Source organism: Rhinatrema bivittatum, chromosome 11 (assembly GCF_901001135.1).
Source record: "Rhinatrema bivittatum chromosome 11, aRhiBiv1.1, whole genome shotgun sequence".
NCBI classification, from domain to species: Eukaryota; Metazoa; Chordata; class Amphibia; order Gymnophiona; family Rhinatrematidae; genus Rhinatrema; species Rhinatrema bivittatum.
This window is the reverse complement of record NC_042625.1, coordinates 95707819-95720595: the sequence shown is the minus strand read 5'-3', so window position 1 is coordinate 95720595 and position 12777 is coordinate 95707819. Positions and strand designations below refer to the sequence as shown.

Genomic DNA, 12777 nt, shown 5'->3' with positions numbered 1-12777 from the left:
TCTGTAGTTCAAATTCACAAATTCATACTCCCAACATGTTTTGCTGTGCAATCAGCTTCTTCAGGGGCGCATAATACATAGATCCTCAAAAGTTTCCTCCACAGAATCACCCAAATGTATCCACACTATGGAAAATATTCCAATAAAAATTCATTTTCAAATTCTTGAAAAACTATTATAGAGATTCTCTAAAAAGAAAAATTAATAGTATGCTTGAGTGTATGAATGTGCTTTTATGGTGAATATTTATTTACTCTATTCAACTATGAATAGTAATTTAAATGTTTTTTGAAGACTTTTGCTAAAATGTTTTGTATACAACAAAATTTTTTCCAATGAATTTGTCACTACATCGCATAAGTCATAAAACAGCAATGATCTGAAAAGAAAAATGGTCTTTAATCATGTGAGCATGCATAGCAAAACCAGAAAGGGTGGAGCGGATAAGGACAGTGATGAATGGAATGGCTTCCCTGGGATGAGGCTACACAGCTTAAGACTTTCTCAGCTGAGAAGTATGACTGATTGCTTAAAGGCATTACAAAAGTTTATAAAATCTTGAGTGGGATAGGTCCTGTTTACCTTTTCAAATAATATTTAAAACAAGGGCATAATCCCTGAAACTAATAACCAACAGATTTAAAACTAATCCTAGAAAGTACTTTTATCATTTAGCATGCAGTCAAGCTAGAGAATCTGTTTGCAAAGGATATGGACAGCTATTAGTACAGCAGAGCTGGAGAAAGTCAAACTAGCAGTGGCTTTCCCTAGACTACCTATCCTTGGAACTGAACTGTAAGAGAAATTTCCATTTTGGGATGGAAACAGTGAGCTTGATGGAGTTCTGCCTGTGCAGGGTGCTTTGTCTAGCATACATTAATTCATAAACTGAAGTGGCGTCACTAATGTTTGATCACAATCCATAAACAAGACCTGTTGCTAATAATAAAACAGCTGTTTCTTAATATGAGGCAGGATGCTGTCTGCTTCTAAGTACCAGTAGGACCCCCATTAGTTGACCTGTTTCTTGTACAATCTGCCTGCCTAATAACTTTTATGGACTCTTCCTTCAAGAACTTGTCCAACTCTTTTGAGAGTTTGGAGTTGCCTTGACCCAATCCTTCATGAGGGATTCTATAGGTGGAGTGGGCCCTGCGTGACAAAATCCTACCCTTTGCTGGTTTCATGGAGTGTCTCGTCGTCCTCCAGTTCTGAAAGGGTAAATAAAGCCGACCATTCGTTTCTGCTGTGAGTGTACTTCACTCACTGTCTGGTACATGCAAAAAAAAAAAAAAATCGGACGCTTGCAAAATTCAGTTAAAGTACACGGCTAATATATATTTTTTTTCACATGTACTAGAAAGTTGGCAAAGTAGGTGCGGAACCCTAGCAACAGAACAAATGAATGCACATCCTTACTACATAACCGTTCCTATTTATTCCATTCAACGCATCGTGCGTTAAGTTTCAGTCGCATCCCTTTTCCTAATCTGTTTAGCTTTTCTCTATAAGGGAGTTTTGCTTATGTCCCCAGTTTTTTAGATGGGTTGGTGGGGGGGGAGATTGCATATGCCACCTGCATCTATAACAGGGCCTTGTGTGATTCTCGGTTTCTTTCCATTCTTGTTGCCTTTCGGGCCGGCGCTCGCTGCTGTGCTTGCAGGTGGTAGAGCAGCGTAAAAAGAGCCCCTTGCGCAGGAGCTAAACCGAAGCTGCGGCAGGGGGCGCTGTGGCAGAGCCCGCGCCTGGCCGCGCTCCCCCCGGCCGCCGCTCTTGGCCGCCGCGCGCCTCGCTGCCTCCTGATTGGTGCGCCGGGGCGGCTGCGCGCTGCCCCGCGCCGAGCACAGGGAGGAGAGCCCGCCGGCTGCACGAGCGCCCTCCGCCCCGCCGCGTCTATGGGATGGAAGCGGGAGCCTCCGCAGCAGGTAGGGGGACCGCGCGGCCCGGCTGCTCCAGCGGCGGTCGGTGGGCAGCGCGCTCTGGCTCGCTGCATTGGACGGCAGTGCGGCTAGCAGAGTGGTGGCCCCTTTCTTCCCTCGTTCCGTGCAAGTGGCCCATGCGGGCTAGTAAAGCATTGCCCTGGGTTGCCGTCCGCATCCTCGGCCGAGGCAGTGGGCAGGGCCGAGCTGTTTTGGTGTCGCAACTTTTGAAGCGAAAACGAAGTGGTTTTAAATGGAAGCTCTGCGCTTATTGGAAAGATGTGTGGGTTGAACGTGCAGCTCTCTAGGCAAGGTGGACCGGAGCGCCCCAGTGGCAGGTTAATAACCTATCTGACGTGCGAGGAGCAGAGCTCGTCCTGGGCTCTGTGCATGGGTTGCAGCTCTGCTGCTTGTGACACTCGGTGCTGTCAGGAGGGTTTCAATGCGCGGACTTCTCTTACCTGTGCTGTGTGCCGGCATTTCCAGTTATAGCTTCCTGTTCTTTACTGCTGGCTGCCCAGGCCATACAAGACACTGCTGCAGCAATTCAACTAGAGCCTAATATTTCAGTTTTCAGGCCCAGTAGTGCAGCCAATGTCAGGAGTAAGCTAAGACACTACTGCAAGCCAGTGAAATAATCAGGAAATCATTGGCCATACTGACAAATAGTGGGTTCAGGCCTTTGAATGAGAAGTGCTTTATCCCAGTGCCTTCCATTGCTGAGCTTTCCAAGGGCTTTTGAGCTAATTGTAGGTTTGCTGCTGAATATTGCATTGAAGTGGTCTAAAGGTAAACATGATGAACCTGGGACCCGTTTGGGATTTTAATTGCGCTGAAAATGTGTGTTTATTGAACGCATGGTAGGTTCAAACTTATGCTAATTCAATCCCCCTTTTGCAGTTTAAATTGTTATACTCACATAGCAAATGACAGCAGATAAAGACCCAAATGGTTAATCCGTTCTGCACAACAAATTATTTTGGATAGAAACTGCAGCTCCGTGTTAGATCATTTATGAAGCTGTACATATATAGGGATTATATGAAGACACTGAAAAACATACAGACAATCCATGAAAAGGCTGGCAGGCACAGAAAGTTGTAGAGCCCCACTTCACAGGGTTTTTCTTTGTAAGAGGGGACAAGGAGAAAAGAATGCAAGTCAATAGTGATGTGTGAATGTTGGAGTATTAATGTCTGTCCTTTTGTGGTTATATTACTTTGTTTTGAGAAGTTTTCAATTATGTCTTGTTTCTAGAACAGCATTTTGAAACATTTACAACAAAGTTAACACCTGAAGTACAGTTTGCAGGATGATATCCTAGAAATATAAAACATTACCAAAAATAGAGGAGGGAATCATGGAGCAGATTACTCCAGGCTATGTACACATTAACATAATACAAAACTTTATTAACAAATAAGGGTAGGTTTGTAAATGTCCATTGGTTTGAAATTTCAGTTCTATAAGAGACACCATTTCAGTTTGAGTTTATGGGGCACAATTGAATAGTTTTATTCCCATGTTTCCTTCTGGTACCTGTCTTGAACCTGAAGAAAAAGCATGATTTTTTTGCAGATTGTGATAGTGATCTTCAGATAAATGTATCCAGACAAGATGCTGTATATGAACTTTTACAACTGGCAGCATTATCTTCAGTAAAATGTGTTGGTCCAGCTTCCAAGAGTCCTTGTATTGGGATAAAACATGAGCATGTGAAACCAATTAATATTTCTGATGGAATACATTAATGGAGATAGCCATGTGTGATTAAAGTGTGCCTGAACACAAACAGTGATAGCAGTCTGCATTGGGTTATGGTAAGCTTTATATGGTCTTGTATTTCTTTAGATAAAAATTATTCCTGTATGTGGGTACCCCTTCCCTGCCTCTCCCCAATGCCTTTCTTGTTACTGCTGTATTATACAATGGGGGAAGAGTATCGTAAGTGGGCTTTTCCTACTTTGGATGATCTGAGAGCTGTGATTCCATTTATTGGAGCAATGTCAGAATAATCCAAAGATTTTGTTGTAGTACATTAACTTTCAGGATCACGAGGCCCTTCTTCAGAAGTCTCTTTCTTTGCTAGGTTGTGGTGTTGGAGGTTTTTTTTTGTTTTGTTGTGTTTCACTTCTGTCTTAATATGCCCTGGGCCCGACAGCTTTTGTGTGTGAAAGTCCTATGCTTTCTTGCACCGGCCTGCTGAATTTATAATGGCAGCTGGATTTTACACCGCTCACTGAATACATTGTGCTCCGCCAAACCATGGGCCTCTCTGGCCCTTCTGCCCAGCTGGTCACATTTACATGACAAAGTGGGTGTTTATGAAGCTTTGCCATGGAGAGCAGAGGTATGTGGGTCCCCTGTTTCCAGGCAGATTGAATCAACAAAAAGGAAAACTCCTCCCCCCCCCCCCCCCAGGCTTCGCTTGCTGCCTTCTTGCACCCTCGCTGGCCCCAAACTTCCAGTGTCGTGCTAAGAAAGGACACGTGGCGGCCTCCAGCATCTGCCAAAGCTGTGGTTCAGAATCCCCTCGGTGTTCCTGCGCAAGTGATGGTTTGGGGGGGGGGGGGGGAAGACTAGAAATGAGCCTTTTGTCCAACTTTCCCATCTTGAATCTCTCTAGGCCTTTGCGATACCTTTCTGTTACATGAACAAGAAAAGGTGTTGGAGCACTTGAGCTTTTGAGATTTCCCCAGCTGAAGACGTGAGGTCTCAAAGCGCAGGTAGTCCAGCGTCTCTTTATGCTGCTCTTTTAAAAGGTCTCGTGGTCTCCAGTTCCACGTCTCTCGGAGACCAATACAGGTACCAGAAATATGCGTTCCCTTCTGTGCAAACCTTTTTACAGGCTAAGAGACTTGCAGCTTGGTCATCTTAGTCTCCTGAAAAAACATCTGTGAGTCGGGGTAGCTTTTTTTTTATCCCTAGAGTTTACACCCTTTATTCTTCACTCGTTTTAACAGGATCTCCAAATTCTTTGGTGCCCTAGGAAGTATTTTCCTGTTGACGGGCTTAAGGGCAGAATTTGGTTACTTGCACTAGGCATCCACCTTTCTTATGAACATTGCCCCTTAAATTAGCATGAAAACTCGTGCCCGTGTGGGCCTTTTTGCTCTTCTTACTTTCCTCATAACTTTCAGGCATGGGTTCCTGCTACTGGAGGCAAAACCTGAATACATTTCCTGAGCACAGCAGTTCCACATAAAGTCTCCTTCAGAAAGCCCAGTCTTGGACACAACTCGGGGCCCCTTCTCTCGTAAAACAGCTTCCTCTGTGCATCCTGGATTTTGTAAAACGTGAGCTGCTGGTGCCCTGGTTCCCTTTTCTGAGCAGCAGGGATGCCATTGCATAACTATTTGAGGTGTTTCAGCAGGTAAATAACCCCAAGCTATAGTTTACCAGGTAGGAAACTGATGTGCCCAATAAAGCTCATAGGGAAAGGTGTGTCAGCTTAAACTGTGATGCAGCAGCAGCGTAAACAAATCCCTGCCAAGCCTATGAGGCTAGTGATGATTTAAATTAAATCAGAGATCAAATAAAAAAAATGGTTTTATGTGCCAAGTGATTTGTGTGTAGAAGGCTGACTTGTAAATTCCTGGTGCCTTTGGATTCTCCCACTTGTTTTTCAATCAATGATAATCATTGAAATCTAAAAATGGATTAAAGTAAAGCAGAAATGACCCCTGGACCAATGGAAAATGAGGACAGAGGGCGCTTTAAGTGCTGCTGCTATGTTTTTATTGCTGAATATTTTTTTTTTTTTGGTCGGGCTCTGTCAGTCTGTGACGTCATTATACAAGGTATCAGTGCTACACGAGAGCGAGAGAAGTTTGGAGGAGGGCGGGGACGATTGTAACGGGCTGAGGACTGAGCTCTGGTCCTGGCTCTGTCGCTGAGTTTGTAACCTTAGGCATAAAATTTACAATATCTATTTTTTGGGTCAGTTTAACATGTTATGGTAGCCTTAGGAAAGGATTAAGACACCGAGGGGGCCGATGTAATAAAGTGTGCACAGGCTAACGAGTGGTTGGATGCGTGTTTTGGACGCGCTGGACTAACCTCCGAGGCAATAAGGGGATCAGCCTATGCAAATAAAGGAGTAGCTAATAGCACTCACCACATGTAAATGTCAAGTGAATGAGGCTATTAGCTATTACCCCTGATACAAAAAATCGCGTGCGCCCAGTGCACACTTTTCAACCCATCAAATTTAATGCCTGTCCAGGAGCTGCTGTAAAGTTTTGCCGTGCGACAAGGGCTGAACTAAAAAAAACAAAAACTGCCTTTTGGTCTGATGGGGGAAAAAAAATTCGGGGCGCACAATATATACCCACAACACACATGCTCCAGGCCATGTATATTATGCGTGTATATTGTGCTGGTAAATTATCTGCCGCGGGATAAAACGGACGCTCGTAAATTGAGCATCCGTTTTCGTAACCCATAGACAGAGCCACGTCTCCTGGGCACCCGATGCCATGCACAATTTATCCCTGGTGGCGTCCTCCTTAGCACGGCAGCTCATTTGATTATTGCATCAAGCACCCAGAGGAGGTGGATACACCTGCTTTGAAAAAAACTTGTGCCCAGTTTGGAAGCACATTTTTTCGCACATGATATTGCATCGGCCCCCTGAGAGCAAGCAGTGAATTTAGGAGCAAGTGAGTCTGTGTATTTGTGGCTCTCCTGACGCTTGGGTGTTCTCTTCCCTGCCTCAGCCGCCAGCACTTACCTGCCACCGCTGCAGCAGGTTTTCCAGGCACCACGTCGGCCCGGGATAGGAACCATTGGCAAGCCCATCAAACTCCTTGCCAACTACTTTGAAGTAGACATTCCCAAAGTTGACGTGTACCACTATGAAGTGGATATCAAGCCGGACAAGTGTCCACGCAGGGTCAACAGGTAAGGCGTGTGGCTGGGTGTAAACACCGGGTGGGGTTGTAAGTTTGTGACGTTGATGACGACGCTTCCACACCTGAAGTTGTGTGATCTCCAGGCCTCGTCCTGGTCCCATACCTGAATTTTTAGCTGGTGAAGCAGTTTTGTTGTTTTGTTTTTTTTGGGGGGAGGGGGCTTGATCTCGCGTTCATCAGAAACCTCTGAAAGACTCCTGCGGCGTGACGCTCCTGGGAGGGCAGCTTGGCTGTGAAACCCTGTGTTGCTGCAGTCTCTCAAGAGCAAGACCTCACTTATTCCTTGCACCAGTGCCTCTCCTGCTCTTAAACAATAAACCTCAAAAAACGCTCCCCCCCCCCACCCCCCCAACTTGATTCTGAGTTCTCGATCGCTGCTCCTGTCGGTCTCTAAGTTTTTGTCTGGTTTCTTCTTGCTTGTGCCAAGAGACGCCTGTTCAGACAATTTTTTGGCAGCATCCATCCTTAGAAACAGAATTTGACGCCAGACAAGGACCCTAACACCCATCTGGTCTGTCCCTCTGAATTGTCTGAGTGTTGTTTGGCTAGAGCCAGCTAAGGTACACATTTTGTTCTCCCATCGCCTGTGGTAGCACCAGTTGTGGAATCGCTGCCTTGTATCAGTATCTGTTGTCATAGAAACAGCAGGAGGATGGAGAGGAGGCATTGCTGTCTGGCCCAATTAATTCCTGTTCTTTCGTTCCCTGTCTTGGTACCGTATAGGTGTGCCCGCTCACCCTCATGCACACTCGCATGTGTCTGCTTTGTGCAAGAAGGGTGAATGAGTGGCAACTACTGTGGGTTGGTTTCTCCCCCCCCCCCCAATTTGTTGGCCGGCTGCCACATGATGCAGCGATACATAGAGAGAGATGAGAGCCCCTGACCCCATCCCCTCAGCTTGCTGCCTCGCTTCCGACCTTCTCGTTGGACAGATTGTGGGGCACAGTAGCCATCACGATGGTTTCTGTCGAACCCTGAAAGGCTTTTCCTCCTGCTGCTGCATCGCCCACTGTAAGCCAGGACTACACCTGCGTGCTCGTGTCCCTACGTTACAGTGAGGTCACTGCAGAGTGAGCCTGTGTGCAAACTCTCAGAAGGATAAGAAGCCAGCGGCGTGGTTTCCTGTCACATTTTCTTCTCATCTTTAGGGAGGTTGTGGAATACATGGTGCAACATTTCAAACCACAGATCTTTGGCGACAGAAAACCAGTGTATGACGGGAAGAAGAACATTTACACAGTCACTGCCCTTCCCATCGGCCATGAGCGGGTAAGGCAGCACCTGTGCTCTAGGAAGTATTAAACTAGTTGAAGCAAACAGGATTTCTCTGCCTGGGGGTGCAAGGGATGTATTCTAACTTCTGGTGAAGGATGCCAGGGGCAGGCAATGCAGAGGGGCTTCTGAACAGTCATGCAAGATAAGGAAACTTCTCGCTGCAGTGCCAGGGCAATATGTTCTGCATAGTTTTACACACAGCTCCAAGCACTGTTTCATGCCTCATGGGCTGCGAGCAGTGCCTGAACATTCTCTGGCACTGGTTGGAGAAGGAGCAGCTTTGTGTTCTGGGCCACAGGATACGACTATCAATGCTTGACCTGAGACTTTGCTGGAAGATGTTGTCAAGCCCAGTAGTATAGCTGGATCTAAACAAAATGTGGGCAAGTTTCTGGAAGACAGGCCAATTAACACTAATTAGCCAAGTAGGCTTGCAGAATGCTGCCTCTTACTGCCAGGAGCTGGGAGTAAAGAGTAGGGAAGGTCTCCCCACGAGCATTTGTTGGTTACTTATGAGCGATCTGGACTGGCCACCGGGGGAGACAGGATGCTGGGCTTCATGGACCATAGATCTGACACACTGTGGCACTACTTATGTTCTTTTGATGATTTTTTTAGCTGAGTTATCAGTGGGGTGGCAATCAGCATTAACCTAGTGAAGTGGGAACTACTTTAAAATTATAATATTTGGGCACAGAAAATGAACCGTAAGAAAGGTTATAGTGTTTCAGCCTTGTGGATGGCAGGATGAGTTACCACAATTGTGATTACGTGAAGCAGTGGGGGGAAGCCGGGCAAACATCACAGATTTTTGTCATGTTCTGCATGAAGCATTTGATTGTAAATTTAAGGATGTGACAGCTCACCCCTCCAGGATGGTGATTCTCATGTCCCCTCCCCTTCTGACTGACCTCAGATTGAAGATCTCGCTCCCCCGCAGGTTGATTTTGAGGTGACGATTCCCGGAGAGGGGAAAGACAGGATATTTAAGGTCTCGATTAAATGGATGGCGATAGTCAGCTGGCGGATGTTGCACGAGGCACTGGTGAGCGGGCGGATACTAGTCCCACTTGACTCTGTCCAGGCTTTGGATGTTGCCATGAGGCACCTGGCATCAATGAGGTAATGACCGTCTCGCAGGGCGCGCAGTTGGCGAAGGGGCAGAGAGGTAGATCTGAAGGCAGCAGTGCTCGCTGCTTTCCCGCCTCTTCCGTTTTCTTTCCTTCCTCTCTTTGTCTGTTCTTGCTCCATCTTTCATTTTTTTCCTAATACGTTTCTTTAATTCTTCACAGCTATTTTTTTTAGGAGTGAAAAAAAAGGTATCCAGGCTGCTGGGTTTTGCCTCCCTTCCAGCAGATGGAGACAGAGAGAAACTTTGAGGGCACCCCCTCTTAACCTGCTGTGCCCCCTGCAGATAATGAGGAAAGTTGCAGGAATGCAAATTTGAGCTCTGTCCCCTCGCTCCCTTTACCCCTCCGGCTCTGTCCCCACCCCACTCGTTCTCTCTTTCTCTGTGGAGGTTGAGCCCCCGCTGGAAGAGACGTATTGGTGGCAGTGGACAGCACAGTCTACCCCCCCCCCCCCAGCAGCTCCTATCAGCCAAACGAGGCAGAGGAGGAAGAGGACCTTGCAGTGCCTCAGGTGCCTTCTCCCCAGCCGCACCTCATGATGTTTGGGCCCTGGCAGGGGAGGGAGGTGGAGACACTGCAAGGCTGCCCTCCTCTTCCCCCTGTTAGGAGCCGGTGAGTGAGGGGTCTGGGGGTGGGGAGCAGTGAGAGAGGGAACCAGGGATCGCGGGAGTGGGAGGGACGAGACCAGGGGAAATGGGGGTGGGGGGGATGACTCAGGGTAAGTGAGGGGTTCATAGGGGGGGGGGAGGGTAGTGAACCCGGGTAATTGAGGGGTGAGTGAAGGGACAAGTGAATGAGGGAGAGTGATTGGAAGTCAGTGAACCAGAGAGTGAGTGAATTGGGGATGGCGGGAAGTGAGAGGAGGGAGTGAACCAGGCTGAATGAGAGGTTTCTGGGGGGGATAATGAACCAGGTTGAGTGAGGGGTTTGGAAGGGGGAATGGGGGTTTGTGGGGAAATCAGGGTGAGTGAGGGGATCGGGTGGGGGGGAGAAAGAGAGAGTAAGGGCATGAGAAGTGAGGTAGTAGAATCGCATCCCTCTTCCTCTCTTCCTACTCCTCTCAGTATTTCCCCTCCTTGGATGGGCTCTTATTGTGTATCAGAAACTTGACAGCATTGATTAACAGTGCCATGCACACGCTGGGGTCTGGGGAAGCAATGGCGTAGATTTAATGTCCAGCCAGAGATGTAAAGGCTCAGAATCTGACGTGGCTTTACTAATTGTCTTTGTCCACTACCCCACCATCATCACTCTTAATGACTTAGATTCCATTGACGTGTATGAGCCTAGCAATTATGGGGCATAGGGAGAGGTTGCTTACCAGCCAGTTTGTCCAAAATCTGTTGGCCAGTGGTGACCACTAAGCTTGAGAGAGGCCCTTCTGGTGCTCGTCTGCTAGCAGTATTAATGTTGGTGGCAGGGGGACGCAGACAGCCTGGCAGCCAGTGATGATGGTAGGGTAGTGGACAAAGGCAGGCGGAATCTCTTCAGACCTGAGTTATCTCTGGAGGGCCAGCTTTCATCACCGCCTCGGGGTGTGAGCTTGTGTTCTGGGAACACTTTAACTACCGCAATGTGATTCTCTCTGTCCAGGTATACACCGGTGGGGCGATCTTTCTTCTCGCCTCCTGAGGGGTACTACCACCCACTGGGAGGGGGCAGAGAGGTTTGGTTTGGCTTCCATCAGTCTGTCAGACCTTCCATGTGGAAAATGATGCTCAATATTGATGGTAAGTCTGTCTTTGAAATTAACGGGGCCTTGCCACACGTGGATGTGGCTTTATGGGTGATAAACCTAAGTTTGTATTAGGAACTGTTCCTATGTAATTTGAATCTGGCTGTGAAGGCCTTTGTTTCAGGCCGAGGCAGTTTTAGATTGAGAGTAAAAATCTCATTACTTTGTGTGTTTAATGTTTTTACATTTAGGTTGATAACTCTTAGCGGTTTTATTCTGAATTTTTCGATCTTTTGTAAATTGTAATGACATCTAATTGTGGTGTGTGTTTTCTTGTTACCTGCTGGGAACGTTTTTACTGTCCAGTGGGCTGAAATCAAGTAAATAAAGTGAAACGAGCCAGCGGGGGCTGGAGATTCCTCTGTGCCAGAGGCTGTTTTCTCTGCTAGGAGTTTTTCCTTGCACATGAAACTTAAGTACTGAGGCTCCACTAAAAGAAAACAAAACTAAATACATTTTTATTAAGAGAATGCAGCAAGATCAGAAATCAGGCTGGAAGGAACCTGGGAAACGAGGTTTTCCTTCCCTACGCCTTGCCCTGTGCTTACTCTAAGTTTACAAAGGCCTCACAGACGTTTCTTTTCTCACCAGTGTCTGCTTCGGGTTCACTTGCAGCTTACTGCCAAAGCTGCCTACAACTGTTTTATTTTGTTGCATTGCTTGTTGTATTTTTGTAACTTGTTTTATTATTTTACTGTTTGTTTTATTAATTTTAATGCATATCACTTTGATTTCACTACTAGAAAGGTGATCAGTCGAGTTTATTTAAGTGACCAGCAGTGCTGAGATCTGCTGTCAGACTCTGTGCTTAGCCAGCAGGAAGCGGTGCCTGTTTGCAAGCTAGTCACCGCACTGCCTCTTCCGTTCATGAGGTCGCACCTCCCGGCCTGCCTTGCTCTGCCACTTCTTCCCTTAGCTATGGTAGCCACTGTGGCACTCATCAAGGCTGGGGTTAGCATGGATCTTGTAAGAACATAATTTAGGCTGTGGGGTACGTCCCACCACTGGGAGGAGCCCTCCGGAACTCCACAGGACAGACGCCACTTTGTTTGAGGGCTCTCGGGTGTTTACAGGGGACGTTTTGAGAGTTTGCTGTTACTGTGAGCAGACAGGTGAACCTGAGGCTCTCACTGGGAAAGGTACGGTAATGGGCTTCTCACCGCTTCAGGTATGACAGAGACTGCTAATCAATGGAGTCTTGAAATAACCCCCTGTGAGGCACAAAATATGCTCTCTTCATTCAATCTCATGGTGCTTCTGGGTGATTATTGCAGGTACAGCCCTGCTGTACTGTTTGGCATCTGATGTATCTTTCAAGCTGCAAGAAACATAGCATGTGCACTTCCACAAATAAACTACAATTAAGGGAAATTTCCATTAGAGCAAAGGCTAAAGTGAACTTTTTGTTGTTATGTTTACTTTAGAGCCTCTTATCTAGACAGCATGCTGATGCTTTTTGTCATGCAAGTGAGAGTTAAACTATCCATCATTTTATTTCATGTAATAGCATAAATAATAGTATATTTTTAGCACCTAGACTAGATGCAACTGTTATCCTAAGGAATAAGAGAATATTCACAAAGAAGAAATATTGTTTGCTTTGCAAACTACCTTTGGAAGCGACATTGTGTAGCTCAGGGATTAGGAATGTACTGGCCGTGCATGAGAATTAAGTGGTGTTCCCCCTCACTAAACTTCTCCCTGCTTGTCTGCTGTTTTTCTGCCGAGGTACTGTCCGGCGTGTTGACTTTGTATTCTAGGTACCGCAGTACTTGCTGTCTAATAGGAAAGATCATTCCTCTTCT

The 12777-nt window shown here is 46.7% G+C and overlaps 1 protein-coding gene across 7 annotated transcripts in view; it reads left to right on the top strand.

Annotated features, from left to right (window-relative positions):
• The first annotated feature begins 1818 nt into the window (after positions 1-1818).
• The window catches only part of LOC115100859 (protein argonaute-1), a 37398-nt gene continuing 26439 nt past the window's right edge, over positions 1819-12777 (top strand). For 3 of the 7 annotated variants that reach the window (XR_003859200.1, XM_029619860.1, XM_029619858.1), the window contains exons 1-5: positions 1819-1925; positions 6638-6821; positions 7981-8101; positions 9024-9229; positions 10831-10967. Coding sequence is in view for 6 of the 7 variants with exons in the window: in XM_029619860.1 (XP_029475720.1) it covers positions 1901-1925; positions 6638-6821; positions 7981-8101; positions 9024-9229; positions 10831-10967 (673 nt within the window). In the remaining variant the exon portion in view is untranslated. Of the gene's footprint in view, positions 1926-3606; positions 3740-5077; positions 5293-6637; positions 6822-7980; positions 8102-9023; positions 9230-10830; positions 10968-12777 lie in introns of those variants that run through there. The other 4 variants (XM_029619859.1, XM_029619863.1, XM_029619862.1 and 1 more) reach the window with 3 other exon arrangements.